Source organism: Sinocyclocheilus anshuiensis, unplaced genomic scaffold (assembly GCF_001515605.1).
Source record: "Sinocyclocheilus anshuiensis isolate Anshui unplaced genomic scaffold, SAMN03320099.WGS_v1.1 scaffold180, whole genome shotgun sequence".
In the NCBI taxonomy this organism is placed as follows: domain Eukaryota; kingdom Metazoa; phylum Chordata; class Actinopteri; order Cypriniformes; family Cyprinidae; genus Sinocyclocheilus; species Sinocyclocheilus anshuiensis.
In genome coordinates this window covers 1,417,337-1,438,527 of record NW_015554093.1, presented here as the reverse complement: position 1 = coordinate 1,438,527, position 21,191 = coordinate 1,417,337, and the positions used below count along the sequence as shown (strand labels likewise).

Genomic DNA, 21,191 nt, shown 5'->3' with positions numbered 1-21,191 from the left:
ATCCAAGTACTGAGTTTGAGCGTTAGGTAAACAAAGGACGTTCATTCAGCATAATTAAAATCATAGGACCAGAAAGTTAAGCAACTCTAGTCTATCACTTGTAAGGTTTCACTCACATGCAAAAGACTTAAGTCCCTGGGTTGTTAGATAAAATGCTGTTGATTATGCATTTAGATTTGTATAAAATGTTAACCTATTTCAATTGAACATGAAAATAAAGAATTAAAAAGAAAGAAAAAAACAACAAGACCACGTAATATGATTTAAGCATCATTTATTGAACTTTACAAGAAGAAAATACAAATATCATGGCACTAAAGCCAGTTTGCAAATAAAAAAAAAACATTAGGATTAAGATCCCTCTGACACTGACAATTACATACACCACAATGAAAGTTGCCCATTCAGACCTAGAAAAGAAGCTCAATGATACTCGAACATCCCTGAATCACTGAGTTTTTCAGTTCTTGATAATCTACAATCAGTTTATCTACATGTAACTCTCCACTGTTCAGCTTTTCAAAGCATTTCAAAATCGGAGATGAAGCTGTAGGTCATTGGAAGGTTGACTGAAAATCAATATGCATAATTGTAGAGTGTTCAATTCTAAAATTTAAATGAGATTTGAGGTTAAAGCCTTTTTGAAGATTAGACGAATGAACAAACTTGTGATATTGAAAAAGAATGCCAATCAGACAGGAATGTGTTTCAAGTAATGTTTGGAGTGACTGAATAGGCTTACCTTTAACAAACACTCACCAATTCTTTTTTCTGACATTCATAGCAGACTGTCCCTAGGTTAAACTGAAAAACATTTGTTACTTCTTGCTTATGGACATACAAAAGCATGCTCAATTCCTACACTGAGAGAATTGAAAAATAAATCCCTATAATAGTCAAAGTCTACATTTGGCAGGAAAACAGATGAACCCTTCTTTCAGAGTTAAAACTGAAATTAGTGTTGCAGTGGGATCTATGATCTTGTGAGGCTGAAATGGTGGTAGTAGGCATAAAGTTGAGGTGGATGTGAGCTGGACGCATTAGTTACTCACCTACAAGACCATTGCCCTACTTTTGGTCATCTCTGCACCCTTCTTTAGTACTCAAAGCATAGTTGGAGCGCCTCATCTCGCCAACTGGAAGTGCTTCAAAAAGACTAAATGCCAGAGAACAAGCCAAGGCAAATGTCAGCCATTCTTCCCTCTTAATTGTTTGAAAAAATGCTTGGAAATTCATTTCCAGCTCATTTTGAAAGCATACTGCGAGAAAATAAACCTCAAAGTCACTAAAACCTTTTATCATGAGAATTTGGGGCCAGAAGAGTCAGTATAAATATGAATAATCTAAGTAGAAAAGTTTTTTTTTTTGTCCAAATACCAAACCATGAGCATTTTGGGAAGCTTAAAGAGGTTATTCTACTACTCCAGGCTGTTAAAAAAACAAAGCAATTCCCCCTCAGTAGGCACTGATCCAACCACATAACAGAAAACAAGTGCCATTCCCATTGTGTTGACTGTATTGTCAGTATAAACTGATGTTGGCCTGATCTGAGCTTCTCCAAGCAGCTGTGCTAGAATCATGGGGAAGTGTATAATCGAGGTGCAGGCGTGGTTGGGGGCAAATGGCTTTACCTTAGTGGGGAGCACATCCGAGGCATTGTGGGGCGCTAATTCTCTTCCCCCGTCATGCTCAACTTGGCGTCCTGAGGCCCGGGAGCCATTATAGCTGTAGTTAGCGAAAAGGGAAAATGTGGCTGGAACAGCAGTAATAATAACAAGAAACATGCACTATTTATAATAATACAAAACAGATAAAACAATTTACTGTGTAGAATCATTTGTGTGGAGCTCTGGTGTGCTGCAAAAAGCTACACCGTCACCACCTGTCATCTGCATTCTATCATATATCAAATTGAGAAAATTAACACTACAGTGGATGTTTGCCTGTGAGGTTTAAGAGATGAAGTCGAATGTAGAGTGGTGAAATTATGGTGAAATTAAGTGTTCTAAGTGAGATTTGTGTGTGTACCCCACCATATTTCTTTGGAATGAAAGACTGAAGACTGCCTGAGGGGCATTCTAGGAAAAGAGGACATACATAACATGATTAAACAAACCATTCTTTTGATCATACCTTCCAATTTCAATCATTATGCACTGAAGGCTATCTAAAGGGAAACTACTCAACTGTCATAACATCTGTATCACTTCAAAAATCCATTGCAGATGCTATGAAATTTTGGGTAGATTCCCTTCAAAAAAGATTGAAACCTCTGGCACTAGATACATGGACTTTAACCTGGATTAATTATTCACACACTTTCGGTTTATGTTATAACATGAATGTTTAATTGAATTGCCTAAAATGCTCATGAACTGGGACAACACATTTTTTTCCCCTTAAGAACAAAAAATACAATTGTATGAAGCACTTCACTGTTTTTTCACTCTAAGAACCAATTGCCTTAACTAGCTATATGTCAGGCCTGAACAGGTTTTACACTTCCCATCCCTAAATAATAAGTGTTTCCACCCCAAAGCCCCTGAAATCAATTCACATGACTCTAAGGATAAAGAGACTATGATAAATGTAATTGTGAAAAAAAGAAATGGTCAGAGAAACATAATAGTAATTGCATGGGGCTACTTTCAGAAGAAACAATGTAAAAAAAAAAAAAAAAACTCTTAAGGTCATTTAAGGGGTTTCCACCCGTACTTATGTAAGTCAATACTCCCAAGTATTCTGTCCATGTAAGAGAGGGATGCAAAGCCAGAGATGGCAGTCGTTTGCTCTTTATATCCTGCAAAACAAGCATATTCGCTACTGGCAGGCTATTGAACCAGTTCTGTTTGGTATTTAGCAACAATGACATCTCAAACTCATTCAGAGTCAATAAAGGTATCTGAATGTAAAACATTTAGAACAACGAGTATGCTTCTCGAGTTACAAGCATGTCCCTTTTGTAATGAATCTATTTATACCCTCTTTTCCAACAGACGATTTTAGTATCAGTTTTAATGTTGCCAAACTGGGCAGGTATATCCATCTGCACTAGTGAGGCAGTGGTTAGAGCATTTAAGTAGAGGTTTGTGGATTTGTTTGGTATTGTGTCATCTTAATATGCCCTCCCTTACTCAAATAGGAATATACCAAATAGGTCTGATGTGTATGTGATCGTGGTGCTCATGTGAAAGCTAAGGGATCAGCCAAACTGTTAACATTGTGTTCTCACACTCTCACACACTCAGACATCACACAGGTCCTCTGTACATTCTAGCTAAACTACGCTGTCTTCCTAGTCGCTGTGAAATTTAACATCAGTCCAAGTACAATAGAATGATGACAATTTGAATTAAGATATTTGACTGAGGCTTACTCCTTTGTTGAACCATGAATTTAATAAAACTGTACCTGATCTGAAGTACTTGGTTTTACAAAAGTCTGTACACACAAAAAAAAAAAAAAAAAAAAAAAAAAAAAAAAAAAAGTTTATTTTCACAAGGCACAGTCATTTGACTTCGGAGAATGTCTGACCCGACACAATGGTCAAACAGTATTTTATCTATAAAAGTGACAGCTGATGTAATTCTGAGCACATCGGGGGGGAAAAAACAAAACAATTAAACCGAGAGGAGCTCAGAATCAAAACTTTCATGGCCTTGTAAACGTCTACATCCTGTACATAATGAGATATTTAACATTATGAGGGGGAAGATAACTGCGAAACTACAATATCAACTACAATATCAAATTGATGTTGCAGTAATAATTAGATTTATCCTTTTCCTCCAGTTACTTTAGTCATGTAGGACCAAAACTGACACACACACACACATTTTCACATCCAAACATGCGTGCATACACTTGTGAGGTGGGGGCTATCGATATGGGGACTCAGATGTGTGTTGGTGAGGGTAATCAGGTCGGCGTAGGAGGGGCTCCTTGTGTGTTGAAGTTGGTTCATACACTCTTGGTGAAGCAGTGGTGCCTGGGGCAGCCATCTGTTGCATATCCATTGGGCCTGGAGGCATCATGGGCATCGCAGGGGGTGGTGGTGGCGGCGGATAGCTGTACTGGTACTGCTGATATTGCTGATACTGCTGGTATTGTTGGTATTGTTGGTACTGCTGGTACTGTTGGTAGTACTCTGCATAGCACCTGGTATGGAGAAAGGACCGTTTAGATGTGCTTTGTTGACAAAACAATAATGTATTTCATATACTTACATTTTTTTTTTAATAATAATAAAAATATATATAAAATGTATGCATGTTCTTTTTTAAGGTATATATAAACAATTAGTATAAACAAAATATATATATATATAATATTGTATATGATACTATATAAGATACTTACATATACATATACATACATATACATATACATACATATATATATAGTGTGTATGTATATATATATTAGGTAGAGATATTAGGATACATATAAAAGGAAGATGTATATACATTTTTGTATATAATTTCAATATAATTTCTAATACTGTATACATTACGATAAATATCCTAAAAAATATTTATATTTAAAATATTTACTAGAGATTATTTATGTTGCCAAACATTTAGCATGCCTTTACCTTGCAATTGGGTCGCCATTTTTAACTGCAGGTAGTTCTGGACCACCAGGAGGTGTTGGGAGCAGGGCCCGTCGTTTGGGTCGTGTCTGGGAGAATGGCTGGGGAACTGGATCAGGCAGTAATGGGGTCGAACGTCGTACCGGACTTCGGTCTCGGTCAGATTTGGTCACTGCCTGCTGTTCGGCCAGCACTTGTTGTCCCTGCTCAAAGAATCGGGCCCGAGCAGCTTCAAAGACGGCTTGGGGGTCAGGCTCTGTGCCTCCCATGGTCCCATAAGCTGGACTGGCACTGTACAGAGAGGAATTTGCTCCATAGGCTGGGTTAACAGCTGCAGCGCCCGGCGGTGCTTCTCTTTCGTTGGGGTAGCTGTCCGCAGCTTGGCTTGTCGATGTGTTCAGCACCTGGTCTGCGACAGCACTGTAGACTTGACTCGCCAGGGCACCATAGAACGCAGCACTGACAGGTTTGCCATCAACCCTGGAAGTGGTCAAGTCTTTCAGAGCTGCAAACGTTGGGTCAGTGCTCGCAGTGTTATAGAAAGAGTTGTGGACACTCTGCTGCACCTGAAGGGGAAGTCCGGCAGCAGCGGCAGCAGCCGCAGCCAAGACAGCAGCCTGACTCTGGTGGTGCTCCATTGAAGGCCTGTTGATCGGGCATTCTCCTGCAAAGTGGCCATGTGCACCGCAACTGGCACACGGGACCTTGTTTGTGGTCTGCTGTACCTTTGAGAGCTCCACTGCAAGTGGACGCCCCATAAATGAGGTCCCGTGAAGACCCTCAATGGCTTGTTCTGCATCCTCTTTACGCTCCATGTGCACAAAGGCGTAGCCTATTAATGAGGAGGGCTTTGCTGCAAGAAAACGCATAACGTTATATAACGTCAAGAAATATGCACTAATACAAAGCAGGTGCATTATACACATACTTACTCTTTACTTTATCACAATCGAGAACTTTGCCGTAAGCCGAGAAGAGATCATACAGGTCTTCAACTGTACAGGAAGCGCATAGGTTCCCCACAAATACTTTGGTGGAATTGAGAGGCCTCCCTTTGGATTCCTCAACTACAAGGCTCCGGCCACGGTACTCTCGACCATTCAGATCACGGATAGCACGGTCAGCAGCCCCTTCTCCCTGCAGATGGACAAAGGCAAACTGCCTCAGTACAGTTATGTGCACCACTTCTCCATATGGGGCAAAAAGTGCTATTAGGTCATCTTGTGTGGTTTCCAAATCCAGATTCCCAACAAAGAGCTTCACTGCGTTGCTGTCGTCCATTGCACCCCAGAATACCTAGAAATAGGGAACAAACCTTATTTCTTTCTTTTTGGCGGCAAGACCCAGTTCATTCTAAAACTAAACGGGTCTGATATTTTAGGTGGGCTTATCAAACATGAGTTGAATTGGTTGAGCTGAATAAAGAGCAATGAGAGACCTCAATTCGAATTACACGCGCAAATTTTACAGTTCCGTTGAATATAATGGGGCTGTTCAAACAGAACAGCCACGCAGCTGCTTTTCTTTTCTTTTTTTATATGTAAACCGGTGTTAGAAACAGACGCGTTTAATCGTTGCTCTCGCGTATAACACGGCGTTTTACAAACGTGGCGCACAAATCAAGTGCGTTTTTTTTAATCCACTACACTTTTGCGAGTTTTTAAACGCAAAAAAGTGTTCCGTGTGAATGGGCCCCATATTTTTAGTTCGTCGCGCCACTCTTATTGTAAATGGAGTGATAGACACAAGCAAAAAATAAAAAATCTAAAACCATTATAGTTAAACAGACCCCAATAGTAGCCCGCCAGATCCCGGGACGCGCTTAAAATCTGGCTGCGCCGTCGTTTCTAGAAAGCGCTAATCTCACCGAATTTTGCTAATGACAACTGGCGGTGATTTACACGCATACTGTTAGCCAGCTGACTTTGAACGTCTTCCTCGAAACTTTCGCACCTGTCAGCCCCATAACACGCACTATTTGCGTTCATATAAGCCTCGAAGGTACTAAAATCATATAATTAGCACACGCGTAGTTTGCTAGCCACGCGCTAGCTTGTTAGCAACCATAAACAGGAAATACAAAAAATGATCGCTGATCTTACTCACTGTTAAAAAAAATTATGAGTAAAAAAATTATGAGAATGGGTAAAACAAATTACGACCAAACGCTAACGAACTGATTCAAAGCACAAATGTATCAAAACGACAAAAGTGTTTTGTCTACCCTCTTACCTAACGCGGCGGAGACACTTCATATCCGTTTCCCGACTGTTTGATGGTGTTCTTCTCGTCTAGTCCGTGTGAATACAAATGCTAGATGGAAGGATCCGGACGTTGTCATTATTATAAAGTATGTCATAGGGAAAGTTTACAATTTCTTAGGGAAGAATGTTGCTTTTCAAATATTGTTTTTCGAAATACTTCACGGGATACACCCAGAGAGACATAACAAGTAATTTAGGAGTTGAGGATTCAGGTTTGAGCTAAGTCAAGTCATTTAAACAGGCTATACATTTTTTTACTTGAATGTAATATATTGTGACATTTGATATACATAATGTGAAATACATACACGCGCAACACACAAAATTACATTTAAAAAATATATATATTTTGGAAAATATTTTATATAAATATATATATTTCATATAAATATATCTTTTTCTTTTTCTCATATTCGTGTATGTTGTTAAGTGTCACAGCAACGCATGCGTGTAACCAGGTGTGAAACCGTATGAGAACGCACGCCTGGAAAACACACTTGTGGGAAGACGAAACATGAATCAGAGTTTCATACTGACTCCTGTCCTGCAGGCATCTTCTCAAACGTGTTGGAAGAAGGGGAAATAACAAGCAACATTCACCCCCTAATTATATATTCCTGGACTTTCCACATTCCCAAAAGTAATTCCGAGCATTTCATGGATCTAACACTTTGGGAAAAGCCACGAAGTAGTGTAGTTTGTTCTTTTTGAATAACAGCGCCTGGGAAATAGAGGTAAGTGACTCTTCTTCTTCATGGTTTTTAAACACAGTCATGTGTTTGGTTATGACTATGTTTTAGTGCCATGTGGCATTCACAGTAGTAATACATTAACCTTCTTCTAAGAGAGATTGAGGAAGTTTGCGCCCAGTCACAAGGCGTGAGTAAGATGTAGATTTTAGGGTTTCTTTTTCTCATTTTTTTTAAATAATGAAGTTTGTAGGAAGTGTTTAATGACTTTTCTCAGATGGTACATTATTGAACGAATATCAAGAGGCACGTGACAACGGCGAATTGTCAAGATTTATCTATTGTATTCTCTCTCTACACCTAGCCTACTGTTATTATTAATAGGCTACTAATGTTATTGACTATTGTTATTATTATTATTATCATCATCATCATTGCTGAATTACTAGTGAATTACTATTTGTGAATGATATTATTCTGGCCATACCGTTTTCAAGTTTTCGAATCCCGGATACGACTGTGCCTCATTAAATAAATAGCTTAAATAGCTATATATAGATATTGATTTAAAAGATATATATGCACTGTAATTCCATTTAGCTCTGTAATACTGTTACAGCTCATGGAAATATCTTGCCCAGGCAGCAATTAAAAAAAATAAAAAATCAGCCTGTAGTACAAAACAGAGATAATAGTTGCTCTTTCCTAGTGCATATTTAAAGGCTTCCTTCTCACCAGTCTGGACTTGATCTGCTCATACCGAGACTCCAGTAAATGAGGCAGCACTGCAGCAGTTATATCAGAGCTTAGGTGGACAGGACTGCAGTTTACACCCTGTAGTTTTCACGCCCTTGTTTATTCATTTAAACCTGTATAATTGGAATGGTCAACTACAAATAAGAATGTTCAAGTCAGTGGCAAATAATGCTTCGGCAATGTATCGTATTTTGAATAGAATAATAACAAGCATTCATATTCAGTCAAGTCTGCTGAGGTTTATTTGTGCTCACATAGCTTCACTGAACAGCTTATAGTCCAAAAGTGCGCATACTTGGAGCAATACTGATATGTTTACACAAGTTTACTTAATATTTCTTCAGACAGAATTATAACGCTCATAACCCGCCCTGTCTCTGCCACAGGAAACCCAGAGAAACGTTTCTGCACACGAATATGAAGCTAATAAACACACGATTACGATAGTATATAATTGGTATGTCATTTACATATGTATTTTCATAACAATAATGAATGTTTAAATGAGAAGGGCAGTGAAACAGCTACTCTGGTGGCGCCAGTCTACAATCTTTTTGGTGGCTTTTTATTTTCTTTCACTTCATGAACTATTGTGAATTTACATTATGCATTTAAATTATTACCCACTGCAAAATCATACTAGGGGTGGCCAGAGTTTATACAGTGTCCCTCGGTTCAAGGTGATGAATATATATATAAAGGAAAAAGGCATGATCTCTTATTATTTCTTTCGTTGTTATGTGACAAAATATATTTATTTGAAATATCCCACATTTTGATTTTTTATGAAAAGGCACGTTTTGTTCAGGTCAAATAAGAGTAACCTTAAAAACATGTTGATATGACGACTCAAAAAGTTGATGATATTTGCAAAACATTTTTATTTTTAGATTTTTTTTTTATATATATATATACTAATTAAGTTGTGTACACTCATATTCAAAGTGCAAGTATTTAGTGTTTACACCACTAAATTCAAGATTTATCCTTTTTATAATGTTATTTATTATTGACCCATAAGTGAAGTGAAGTGACTTATTATTAAATCAAATATATTATTATTATCAAAGACACATCTCGGAATTAAATCTGAATAAAGTTTCATAGGGAGCTACTCATGAATCTACAACATTCAGGGGGATTTATTTTTTTTTTTTTTCAAGGAACCAAATGGTCCCTAGAGAGGGAAGTTTTAATATAGAACTTTATTCATATCGTTTTTACACTTAAGTACATATGTTCTTTATGTTCCAAGTAACATCAAAATAATAAGTCATAATATAATATATAATATATAATAATACGTTTTTTTAACTTCTCAGTTGAGCTTAGTTTGGAGCATGACGTTTTGGGAAAAGTATCTGGCCTTTCCTAAATTTTAACAGTGGAGGCATGTGTCTGTGGGTAGGAATGCTCAGTGGAATATGTAAGCCTATGTTGCCATAGCAGCCATTGGCTCTTGCCAAAAAGTATTCCATACTGGCCCACACAGAGTCAACCTGCTACCAACCTCACTCAACTCGTGAACAATTTACTTAAGTGTCAGCTTGAGAGACCAGAGTGTTCATTATATAAGATGCATCAGTGAAGTTTTGAAATAATGCATTCACTTTCACATATTTTATTATCATTATTATTATTTTTAACGGAATAGGACAGATTCATGTCAAAATAAAACACCTTTATTACATACTTCTTGAAAATGTAATCTCAGTTCCTCTTCACTTTCCATAAAGTTTGGTATAAATGATGCTTCTGTTATGTCGTCTTTAAGAACAATGCAAGTGTTTTTTAAATGGTCTGTGTGAATGCAGAACAAAAACAGCAGAGATGTGCTATTAGTCAGACTGTGACACATGGTTCTCACATGGCCAGGAGAAAGACAGAATCAGCGAGGGAGTTTCCCTTGGCCATTGAAGAGCAACGGTCAGAAGGAATAAGTAGGCACATGATTGTGTTGGAAATAGCAATTCTAGGAAAACGGTGACAAAACTTTAGAGAAAAACATAGATGTGTACATGAATAATTTACTGTAAGACAGAGGACTCAGTTACTGACTTAAAGACATCCTCCTGAACTGGTCAGAACTTCCTTTTTTTCGTCAAGTGCAAACACGAACACCACAAAGAAGAGAAACAGAGATACGTTGCCAAAGGAGTTGAAATCTTACTGTCGTTCTGAAGATGCAGGGTGACCCTGTGTACGACTATCCTGACGCTCGGCCCGTGGGGGACAGACGGGCATGTCAACAGAGAGGATCCCTGAGGAGCATCAGTGTACTGGACCGGCTCTTGTTGACACACCCTGTGTGGCTCCAGCTCTCCATTAACTCGGCTCCAGCTCTACATATCCTGCGGCGTGAGCCCCCCGGGGTGAGCAGCACATCCGTACCACCATCTGGTTTGAAAATAGACAGTTACAGCAAACTTTAACAGCATTTTTGGAAACTTTTGTTACCTTGCAGACTTTCCTGGTGCGCAGGTCCAGTACATTGCAGAAAAAAATGCTGTGCGTTAGGCTGGCAGACGACAGCATGCCGTCCTTCTTCAAACAGGTTGTCATCCGAGAAGAGGACTCGGGTGAGTATGAAAGGCACAGTTTTATATAGGAATATATTAATGTAAACAAGCAATACATCTTGAAGAAAAAGCAACAACAAAAAATATACATTTTAATATGTAAAAAATGCATGTATTATATAAAGATTAGTATAAGTCAGTCGTATTATTCTCTTTTTATTTTCAGTTGAATTTTTTTGTCGGCTTAAGTTATCTAACCAGACTATTTCCCTTTTATCAACAGCCTTCTCTTTGGAAAGCTCAGCTATCAGTTTCCCAGACCTGTGCAGACTCATTGCTTTCTACTGTGTTAGTCGGTATGGATTAGTATTTACTATTTTGTACCTACAACAACAGCATGGCACTCCCCAAATATGACATTTCTATTCCATGATTCTCATATATCTGTAGGGATGTTCTTCCTTTCACTCTGGAGCTGCCTGAAGCAATTGCTAAGGCTTCTTCACACAAACAGTTGGAGTCGATCTCTCATATGGGTGTGGGTAGGTACAAGATTCCGAGTCTGTTCAAATGAACTGCAGGTTTGAAAGAAACCGTTCTGTAAGGCATGGTAGATCATTGCTTCTTGTATACTGTCTCTTTGTATTGTACAAAAAAGGCTAAATTGTCAAAAAAAAAAAGTGGCCAAAGTTTTTTAATGTTAAAGAAATTAATTCTTTTATTAGCAAGAATTCAGTAAACTGATCAAAAGTGACAGTAAAAGCATAATGTTACAAAATATTCCTATTTCAAATCAATGCTGTCCTTCTGAACATTCTATTCATCAAAGAGTTCAAAAAAATTTAATATGGTTCTTTTCAACCTTGATAATAATTAGAAATAATGATTTCTGACGGATCTTATGACATTGAAGACCAGAGTAATGATGCTAAAAATTCAGCTTTGCATCACAGGAATAAATGACTTTTTATTTAAATTATATTCAAATAGAAAACAGTTCTTTTAAATTGTATGTGTGTGTACGCCAATAACAGATACATTCATGATATATTGTTATTTTTAGAATTCATAAATGTCAGCTAATATGCATCATAAAATATGGTTATCATGATCTCGATGACCTTCTGTATTCCAGAGTTCTGGAGTTCCCACTTAAATGTTCGGGGTCCTCGCAATGAACCTCCTGCCACTGACAAACTCTTGCCTCCAACTCCAAGCCCACAAGACTGCTCAACGCCCATCAACCCAAACCCCACCCCGTTCCAGGAGCTTTGTCCAATCCAAACACGGAGTCCCTGTGAGCTAGATTACGGGGGAGGCAAAGGTTTATGTTTTGTCAACCCTCTTTTCCTACAAGACTACCCAGGTCGCAACGCCATGCGCAGGCGTCATCATTTCAAAACCAGTGTGAAGGTTCGTGTCTCCACTGAAAATTCCAGCCCCTTGTCGCCCCCTGTCCTCCCACCACCTCCACCGCCATTACTGGCTAAAGCCAAATGCAAAGCCAGATTGAAAGCTGCAAAGCAGATGACCCCACCTGTTGAAGTTCAGGCCAGTGAGGAAGCTATCAAGAAGACTGTGGAGGAAGCCACAGACTATATGCAACCTTGTGTAGTGTCACAGAAGAAAGCCAAGGTCACCTCTACTCTTTCTCCCACTGCTGAAGAAGACTATCAGATGCCTATAGCTCTTCAGAAGGTACTGAACCCTTTCAGAGCTGATTTTATGGGACATTTTAGTTTCATTTCTGAATTTTGAATGACTGCCTCTTTGCTTTTTTAGGCCCAGCTGAAAATCCTGGAGCAGAAAGGACAGGAAGAAGATGAGGAGAAGGAGGAGGAAGAGGAGGAAGGGCTTGTGTTGGAACAACGACATGCTCCGTCTCTCAGTGAGCTGGACAGCAGCAGTTCCCTCAGCAGCCTCGACGAGGCGGAGGAGAGTCCTGAACGTCCTCCCCTCGTACGAGGCACTAGCAACCCCGTCATGCCGCCTCCAAGGAAGTCCATGTCCGCCCTGCGCAAAATGAGCGCCGCCTTCATATCCTTTTTTGCCCCTGAGAAGCGAGTGGCGCGGATGGTGGAGGACCTGTCTCGTGATCGTCGCATGGTGTTTGGTGCACTGGTTCAGGACTTCCTGAGGCAGCAGAGAGAGGCGCTGAAGCCACATTGCTTGACCTCTGCTGTACAGCTGCTGCAGGATTTGCGTCTCTTCATCAATCAGGCCAAAGCATTCCTTCTGGAGTGTGGAGAGCTGGAACCTCCGATAGAAACTCTTCTGACTGAGAATGAGAAAGGTATTTAAGTCAGTGTGATTTGACCTAATAATAATTTTGTTGGTATTATTTACACACTTAAATGTTGCAATACAACCATATTTTCCTGTGTGCAGACCAAGCGCTGGAAAAGGCCATGTTCCGCTGTGTGCTAAAGCCTCTGAAGCCTCAGATTGATGCGGCTCTTCGGACCCTGCACAAACAAGATGGTTCCTTCCAGAGAATGATGGACAGTTTGCAAAGAGCCAAAGGAGCCTCACCGCAGAAGCTCTTTGGGGTTCAGGTGGGCGTTCCTGACGCCCCGGGCATTGAGAAAATTAAGCACAAGCTGACTCTAATGCAGCGGGCGTACTCGCCCATTGACAAAGTGCTGCTGCTCTTGCAGATCTGCAAACTCATTTACAAAGCCATGAAAAACAAATCAGGTAAGAGGTTTTGGAATAACACACATGTAGATTTATTTTTGCACATACAATACCATTCAAAAGTCTCTTATGCTCATGTATCAAAAATACAGTTAAACAATAAAATTGTGAAATATTATTACCATTTCTTTCAGTTTAATATATTTTAAAATGTAATTTATTCCTGTGATGCAAAGCTGAATTTTCAGCAGCCATTACTTCATTCTTCAGTGTTATGTGATCCTTCAGAAATCATTCAGATTTTGTGCTCAAGAAACATTTCTTATATTATCAATGTGAAAAACAGTTGTGCTGCTTAATATTCTTTGATGAAAAGAAATTTCAAAAGAAATACATTTATTTGAAATAGAAATCTTTGTAACAATGCCTTTAATGTCACTTTTGATTAATTTAAATAATCTTTGCTGAATAAAATTATTAATTTATTTTAAAAATAAAAAACCTTACTGATATAACCAGTAAATAGTAAGATATAACTAGTATTGATGCACAATAAAATTGGTACCATATTGATTATTGGCTGATTTATCATATGGTCGATATTGGATATTGAATTGTACATGCTCATTTCCCATATTTTTACACTTAGATTACCTTAGCCATCATCTAACGTTTATCTATATTCTTAAAAACAGGACAGGAATTTGGAGCAGATGACTTCCTGCCTGCTCTCTCCTATGTGATGGTGCTGTGCAATATGCCAGAGATCTCTCTGGAGGTGGAGTATATGATGGAGCTTTTGGAAAGCTCTTGGCTTACAGGAGAAGGTACGGATGAAAAGAGCTTCACAAACACTGCTTTCAGATATCCTTCTGAATTTTGAGCTCCACATCTAATCAATACATGAATACATGCCTAACTTCTATATTTTTTACATTTGGTAAACTTACCCAACTCTTACCCAAACTCAAGTTTTCATTCTGTAAATAACTGTTGTTATTATTATTAATTCTCTTGAAGGGGGTTACTATCTGACAAGCGTCTATGCCAGTTTGAGTCTGATTCTGAGTCAGCCGGAGGATGTGCCACCCAACGGCCTTACAAACCAGGCCAGAGAGTCTCTGAAAGAATGGAGCCGGCGTCGGAGCAACGAAACCACAAGTCACAAAGACAACAAATTGCATCAGGTCAGATACACTGGTTGAACAAAGCACAACTACTCCATTTGAATTGTGCAAGTATAGTCCAACAACAAGAGCCCTGTGTTGTTTCTATGCTACAGAGGTTTATAAAGGTGCTGTTTCAAGATGGCGACAGTAGCTTGGTAAAAACTCTAATGTGGAAGACTGCGCTCAACGGTGAGGCTATGGCTCAGCTCTGTGCTGTGAAGTTTGGAGTGGACCGGCCGGAGGATTACAGCCTGTACTGGAGGAGAGATGGGGTGTTAACACCTCTCCCGCCTAACGCCCAGATTCAAGACCTGCAGAGCATGGGCGTGAGTGGGGCTCCCCTTATTTACCAGGCGTCCGGTCAGGATGAAAGGTCCCAGAAGCTGAACAGAGGGAGTGCGGTGGATCTAACAGAGGCGGCTTCATAATATGGGATATTTTCGGATGTCACATGTAGGTCAAAGCAATTCTGCATTTTATACAGCATGCCTGATTTCTCACAGAAAGGCTGATGAAATATTAATAATAATATGCTCATAATGGTAACCATTTATTTAATGTTGACTGTAAGATAAGATTACACCTCTTAAAAATAAAGGTTGTTTTTTGACATCTATGGTTCCATGAAGAAACATTAACATCCATGGAAGCTTTCCATTACACAATATGTTCTTCATAGTAAAAAGGTTCTTTAGATTTTTTTTTTAAACAAACATTCTTCTATGGCATTGGAACCTTTATTTTTAAGATTGTAGATCAACCTGTTTAGTGTCCATTACTGCTAATCACTGATTGTGTTTAGCTGGTGTTGTGTGATATTTCATTGGGCTAAATTATTAAGCAATTGTTTGTGTATTATGTTTAATCTTCTTATAGGTTGGTTATTAATGACTGGTTTCATTACTCCAACTCTCAGTTCTCCGTAATTAACCAATTATTATGAGATGGTCAGTATTGAGAGATTGGATTTTGTCTTTTTGTTCATCTTGTATCATGGTAATATTTATATGAAATGTATTGAACAAATGTTTTGGTATTCTGAAAGTAAAAGACAATAAAATACCTTCAGAAATAATTGGTTTTATTTGGTAGAGACTGTTGGTTTTCACCACCCACACTGACAACATGTTTTGAGAAACCAAAAATCCTTTAAACCAGTGAAGAATTTATATTCTCGAGAACGAATTCTCCTAGATACCAGTGAATCAGCAGATGAACTCTACACTGGATATGATCCAAAAGTACAAAGAGTATGTTTCCATTTTAAAGTAAGTTGAGAAAGTGTGTTACGTGTTGTGATTACATAAGTCCCACCCTCAAACAGCAAGTTCACTCTTGTCAGCGCTTCCACATGCCTATGTGGGAAGTGTGGGCTGCGGTCTGATTCGAAGTAGGAACTGAAATTTCTAATTCAAACTAATCAGAGTTGCCTTTGTTTAGAAGTGAATAGACCAAATAGAAAGAAGATCAGTGGGAAAGGTAAAATACTGGGTGTTACATTTGTGTGTGTGCGGTTTTTCCTTCCTCCTACATGTGAATGGTTTTATAATCATTACCAGTCCCTTCCATGTGCACTCTTCAGCCTTTTGTTCATTTCTGAAAGTTGCTGTGGCTCAGTGTGGTCTAATACTTGTCTGAGAGGATGTCTCCCACAGCACTGTGTCGTCTCAGCACCAGCAGGACGAGTCCATGCAGGTCATTTGCAGCAGCTGGGCCTCTACCTCCTCGGCATCGTCTGGGAAGCGTTCGACGAAGGACTGGATGAGCCCTGCAGCGCTGCCTTCATACTCAACCAGCTCCACAGCGTCACCTACAACATAAACAGCAGCACATTATTCCTCTTATGCATATGTGTTGCTGTGTTACTATGTCTCTGATCATATGAGAATGGTCATTTTCTGGTACATGGCTATGAAAGGAGACTGAACACGAACCTTTGATATAGGTGTTAGCCTGGACAAACATCTTGCGAGCTTCCTTACGGAGCAGAACCGTCTCTCTGAGGTGCAGGAAATTGTGGGTGCCGTCAGCAGTCACGGCAGAATAGCCTTCATACAGAGCCCTTCCTCCCTCCACGTCAGCTGTGGACTTGTGCACCTTTACAAAAAGAAAATGATCAAACCAAAATACAAACTCATTTGGTATTGCTGAACAGAACCATGGCTATTTGCAGAAGCACTGAATCTCATTTCCGTACCCTCAGAGTTAAAAAAATAAATAAAAAGGTAACGATGAGATAAACTTAAATCTCTTAAAATCGTCATATTTATATTATATTTTAATATATATCATATCTCAAAATTCACAATTATGAGGAATGAAGTAGCACTGTGATATAAAGTCACACTATGTAAACGTTTATTACTTAATAAACTAAGATAAACCCTAACTGAAATAAAAACAAATACAATTATTTTAGATATTTGCCAAGATAGCATTTCTCATTTTCATGTAGTTTCACTTGAAGGACTAAAATCACTAAAACAGAAATTAATATATAAAAAAACTAATATAAATGACAAAAAATTACTAAAATGAAAACGGAAATTATGAAAATTATCAAAATATTAATAAAAATTAGGGCTGTCAAACAATTAATCGCATCCAAAATAAAAGTTTTTGTTTACATAATATATGTGTGTGCACTGTGTATATTTATTATGTATATATAAATATACACACATACAGTATATATTTTGAAAATATTTAAATGTATATACATTTAAATATTTTCAAAATATATACTGTATGTGTGTATATTTATATATACATAATAAATAAACTGCATACACACATATATTATGTAAACAAAAAAATCGTTTGACAGCACTAATAAAAACTAAAATAATATATTAATTATACTTCAATAGCACTGAGATAAAGTCACATTATTGTATTATTATTATATTTTCATAACAGGAGGCTAGTGTATGTGGTGCAGATTTCCATTCCATTTGAACCCAGTAAGCAGGCTTGTACCTGCAGTTTACAGAGGAACCTCTGGATGGCGCTCTTGCCCACTGTGTATATCTTGCTGCGGTCGAGTGTTATGACAGCATCTGGCCGTCCATCTGCCCCTGTACACTCCCTCAGACCAACCAGTCCCTCTCCGGCCTCCAGCAGAACCCGCAAAATCACAAACCGGGCCTGCATGTGTGCCTACGAAGGCGAGACATCCAGTTAAGACTTGCAGACAATCAAGAGAAACAGTAATGATTTCAGGGCATTCACACATCTCACCTGTCTCCAGCTCTTGCTCTCTGGCGTGTAGAACTCCAGCCCCAGCAGACCGGCACGCACCATGTTCAGCCAGTTCACGTATACTACCTCCTCTGCATCCTCTCCTTCATGCCCGAAAATACTGCGGCACACACACATTCCTCAGCATCCATATCTCAGCAATTCCAGCTGAGTGAATTCATGCAGAAGTGACTAAATGTTCAGTGACTCACCTGAGCACCTGTTTGTTGAGACACAGGTAGAGACCTACACACTCAGCTCGACACTCCTCATAGGACGAGGCAATGGTGGAGAACTTGCTGTCCCATGTCTCGCTACCCTTGTACCAGCTCGAGATCTAAAATCCAAAATGTAAATTTTATGACTGTGATTTGCGATGCACAGTTTATAAAGAGCATAAAACACAGTGGAATCCATTAATGAATGTGATGAAAAGCTTTAAAAACATTTTTTTTTAAAACCTCACCAGTTCTCCTGTTTCTGGATTACGAACAGCAGTTTGATCAAAGTTGTATTTTCCCTTATCATCCTGTTTCAAAACAAACACATAAGATGAAGAAACTGTGAGACATTTGTATTCATGAAATATTCTGGGTCAATACAACTATGTTCTATTGAGAGTTTAAGTGTCAAATTCAACTCAAATAGCAGACACACTGCTAAAAGACTATTTAGGCAACTTCATAGCTCAAATAACACTCCTGTCTGTACAGAAGAATTAGTGTTTCAATGAAAAAAAAAAACAGTAGCATTCAGACGTTTGGGGTCTGACTGGTTTTGAAAGAAATCATTCTAATATGCTAATTTGGTGGTCAGGAAACATTTTATTTTCATCAAATTTGATAACAGCTGTGTTGCCTAATATTTTTGAGGACACTGATGCATTTTTTCAGGATTTTTTGATGACTAGACCGTTTAAAAAAGCAGCATTTATTTAAAATTGAAACTTTAAAGACATTATAAATGTCTTCACTGTCAGTTTTGATCAACATAATGTGTCTTTGGTGAATAAACCAAAAAAACGTACTGATCCCAAACTTTCCTTTTTAGCACATGTAGTCACATATATACAGCAATATGCTGATCTGCCTGTGCTTTGCTACCTGTACAAAGAGCTTCCCGCTGCCATGACCCAGCAGCTCATGGAGTCCCACCTGCACCTCAAAAGAAGGACCCTTCCATTTGATGTACAGGTCCTACAGGAATAAGCCACAGAGGAAGAGATCTAAGACTCTGAGTCTCCATTACAACATGTTTGATTCATTAGAATTTCACAGACAGCAGTCATCCGTCTTACTTTGTCGTTCTCCTCAAGAAAGGTGAGCTTGTCTTTCTGTGTGGCATATGCAACTGCCAGCACATTCCCAAGAGACACGTTCTTGAAACCTTCTGTCTGTCTGATGTCGTCATCTACAGACCGATAAATGGTTGAACATTCATCAATAAGACCTGACTGCACATGGGAAAAAAATGTGTTGGATAAGAGGGCTTACAGTTTGGAATGTTGATTCCTGCAGGGATGCCGCTGCCGGCGAAGGTGAGTACGTCCAGAGAGGTGAAGTCTGGCTTGAGGAAGCGGTCCTTCTCAAAGGCTAGAGGCCAAGGCAGCTCTGGTAGTAAGACTTCAGCCGAGCTCACCAACTGAGCAAAGCGAGCGCTCATGGCCTTGTTCACCACGGCAACAAAACCTGATGGATGAGATGGTAAGTGTGGAGGAGAGAGAGACAGATGCCTTGTCCAAATACCCACACTTGCGGTCTTTGCACTTGACCACTTGACTACTTATATGACGTATTTCCTGTATTTGGTCTAAGTCTTCAAGTGAGGATGAAGCCCACAAGTGTGTGTACAACTTTTCATTACCTGATGGAACGCACTTATAGTGTTGTAAAAATGCAAGTGTTTACAGAGTTTTATTATTATTTTCAATACTTTGCATTTTAAAATCAACTTCTAAATGTCTGTTCAGTAGTCCTTATAACAGATGACACAATTTAATTTTGTGGTGCTTCTAGAGATAAAAAGCAGTTGCAAATGTTGTACAAAATAATTATCACCACTACTCATTTGCACCAATAAAACATGCAACTCTTTGTTTTACTACCACATTATATGTCACATCTAATTATTATTAATATTTCGCATACATTGGAAAGGTTTCCGTGACCTCTCACGAGATCTTGGCAAAAAGTCTCACGATTTATTTCCAGAACATGATGCATGATGGGATACACTAACCCTCGAATAGCTCCAGTCTTCAGTGTCACATGATCCTTCAGAAATCATTCTAAATATGGGTCACATTTACCGTTTCTTGTTACTATCAAATAGAAAAATAGCTTCATATTTTTGTGGAAACTGATACTTTTTTAAAGATTTTTTTTAACATTATACACTAATGATCAATGTAATGTGCCATTGCTAATAAAATTATATATATATCAACAAAAATAAATACTGATCCCAAACTTTTAACCAGTAGGGTTTTATTCATGTTGGTCACAAAGATTTTGAGGTAATAACAATAATAATAATAAATAAATAATAAAAGATTGTCAAACTAATTAAGATTTTCTTTCAAGAAATTCATTCTTTTAATTAGCCTTTTCCCCCCCCCAGAAATTTAAAATATTAATCATAGAAGAGGTGTTCAAGCCATGCTCCTGTATGTTTGTACTGCATAATGCATTTTTAAATAAATCTGGGCAAAACATTAAGCATCATTTTGTTGACCCACAAATATTTGAGCTCACCTTCAAATTCACCCCTTGAGCCAAATGGATCTCTGTAGCTCTCAATAAAACCAATGTAACTGTTGAAAAATGAAAAAAAAAAAAAAAGAACAACAACAACAAGGTTTTAAATAGAATGAGCAAGCATAGTATAAATAAGCATTGTTCAACAATGAAACAAAGCATCTAGGCTTATGTCAACAGCCTGGTCTGTTAAATATGGGTCAGTCACCTCTCCACAATAGGTCCTTTGTCTTTGATCCAATAACGGGACCCTTCTTTATGGGCTTCCACTGAGCCACAGGTGAAACTGCGGATATACTCCTCCAGCATCCTCTTCTGGTTCTCATTGGCTGCATAATCCTAAGACAAAAAAACCCTTTACTGATGCTTTAAAAGGTCATGCTATTCATTTCACATCCAAAAGTACCAATGAATCAGTGTTTTTTTTTTTTTTTTAGGTTGAACATTGCCATACCTTGGCTTTTTCCAAGTTCTGACACACTTTCTCCATAAGAAAGGCATAATCGCCTCTCTTAACAGAGAACACAGAATCCTCAAATTCATATTTGCCACAACAAACTTCACTCTTTC

The 21,191-nt window shown here is 38.5% G+C and overlaps 3 protein-coding genes across 12 annotated transcripts in view; 1 reads left to right on the top strand and 2 right to left on the bottom strand.

Annotated features, from left to right (window-relative positions):
• Positions 1–257: 257 nt before the first annotated feature.
• Positions 258–6,904, bottom strand: LOC107669348 (RNA-binding protein 4-like). 3 transcript variants are annotated; one of them, XR_001631981.1, is made up of 5 exons: positions 6,824–6,904; positions 5,524–5,887; positions 4,595–5,444; positions 1,632–4,158; positions 258–1,156 (listed from the first exon to the last, which is right to left on the bottom strand). XR_001631981.1 is itself a non-coding variant. In XM_016461524.1 (4 exons), exons 2-4 carry the CDS (start codon positions 5,870–5,872, stop codon positions 3,879–3,881), a joined length of 1,479 nt encoding a protein of 492 aa, XP_016317010.1. In that variant the 5' UTR covers positions 5,873–5,887; positions 6,824–6,904; the 3' UTR covers positions 258–3,878. The 3 variants fall into 3 exon arrangements, 2 of the variants coding, with proteins under 2 accessions (XP_016317010.1, XP_016317011.1); XM_016461524.1 differs by having other exon boundaries at positions 258–4,158; XM_016461525.1 differs by lacking the exon at positions 6,824–6,904 and adding an exon at positions 6,698–6,799 and having other exon boundaries at positions 258–4,158.
• Positions 6,905–7,021: 117 nt separating this feature from the next.
• On the top strand, positions 7,022–15,072 carry LOC107669345 (ras and Rab interactor 2-like). 4 transcript variants are annotated; one of them, XM_016461516.1, is made up of 12 exons: positions 7,022–7,067; positions 7,406–7,589; positions 10,484–10,672; positions 10,765–10,879; positions 11,103–11,175; positions 11,270–11,361; positions 11,955–12,517; positions 12,602–13,112; positions 13,208–13,516; positions 14,152–14,283; positions 14,477–14,643; positions 14,739–15,072. In XM_016461516.1, the coding sequence occupies exons 3-12, from the start codon at positions 10,484–10,486 to the stop codon at positions 15,051–15,053; spliced, it is 2,466 nt and encodes an 821-aa protein (XP_016317002.1). In that variant the 5' UTR covers positions 7,022–7,067; positions 7,406–7,589; the 3' UTR covers positions 15,054–15,072. The 4 variants fall into 4 exon arrangements, with proteins under 4 accessions (XP_016317002.1, XP_016317000.1, XP_016317001.1 ...); XM_016461514.1 differs by lacking the exon at positions 7,022–7,067 and having other exon boundaries at positions 7,325–7,589; XM_016461515.1 differs by lacking the exon at positions 7,022–7,067 and having other exon boundaries at positions 7,325–7,589; positions 10,407–10,672.
• A 1,196-nt stretch (positions 15,073–16,268) lies between these two features.
• Positions 16,269–21,191, bottom strand: part of LOC107669347 (dipeptidyl peptidase 3-like) — a 9,110-nt gene continuing 4,187 nt past the window's right edge. For 4 of the 5 annotated variants that reach the window (XM_016461523.1, XM_016461518.1, XM_016461522.1 and 1 more), the window contains exons 8-19: positions 21,076–21,180; positions 20,830–20,960; positions 20,619–20,677; positions 19,359–19,553; positions 19,163–19,275; positions 18,969–19,061; positions 18,332–18,394; positions 18,078–18,202; positions 17,866–17,986; positions 17,605–17,784; positions 16,560–16,722; positions 16,269–16,435 (exon numbers count right to left, since the gene is read on the bottom strand). In XM_016461523.1, coding sequence (XP_016317009.1) covers positions 16,293–16,435; positions 16,560–16,722; positions 17,605–17,784; positions 17,866–17,986; positions 18,078–18,202; positions 18,332–18,394; positions 18,969–19,061; positions 19,163–19,275; positions 19,359–19,553; positions 20,619–20,677; positions 20,830–20,960; positions 21,076–21,180 — 1,491 coding nt within the window. In that variant the 3' untranslated portion in view covers positions 16,269–16,292. Of the gene's footprint in view, positions 16,436–16,559; positions 16,723–17,604; positions 17,785–17,865; positions 17,987–18,077; positions 18,203–18,331; positions 18,395–18,968; positions 19,062–19,162; positions 19,276–19,358; positions 19,554–20,618; positions 20,678–20,829; positions 20,961–21,075 lie in introns of all 5 variants that reach the window. The other variant, XM_016461521.1, reaches the window with a different exon arrangement.

What these genes read in the sequence shown, in the direction of transcription:
- LOC107669348 (XM_016461524.1), bottom strand. Translation starts at nt 5,872, where the DNA reads ATGGACGACAGCAACGCAGTGAAGCTCTTTGTTGGGAATCTGGATTTG. An exon ending in CGATTGTGATAAAGTAAAGA is followed by an intron (nt 5,445 to 5,523) that starts GTAAGTATGTGT and finishes GTTTTCTTGCAG; the next exon opens with CAAAGCCCTCCTCATTAATA. An exon ending in AATGGCGACCCAATTGCAAG is followed by an intron (nt 4,159 to 4,594) that starts GTAAAGGCATGC and finishes TCTCCATACCAG; the next exon opens with GTGCTATGCAGAGTACTACC.
- LOC107669345 (XM_016461516.1), top strand. Translation starts at nt 10,484, where the DNA reads ATGCAGGGTGACCCTGTGTACGACTATCCTGACGCTCGGCCCGTGGGG. An exon ending in TGCCTATAGCTCTTCAGAAG is followed by an intron (nt 12,518 to 12,601) that starts GTACTGAACCCT and finishes TTGCTTTTTTAG; the next exon opens with GCCCAGCTGAAAATCCTGGA. An exon ending in AAGACAACAAATTGCATCAG is followed by an intron (nt 14,644 to 14,738) that starts GTCAGATACACT and finishes TCTATGCTACAG; the next exon opens with AGGTTTATAAAGGTGCTGTT.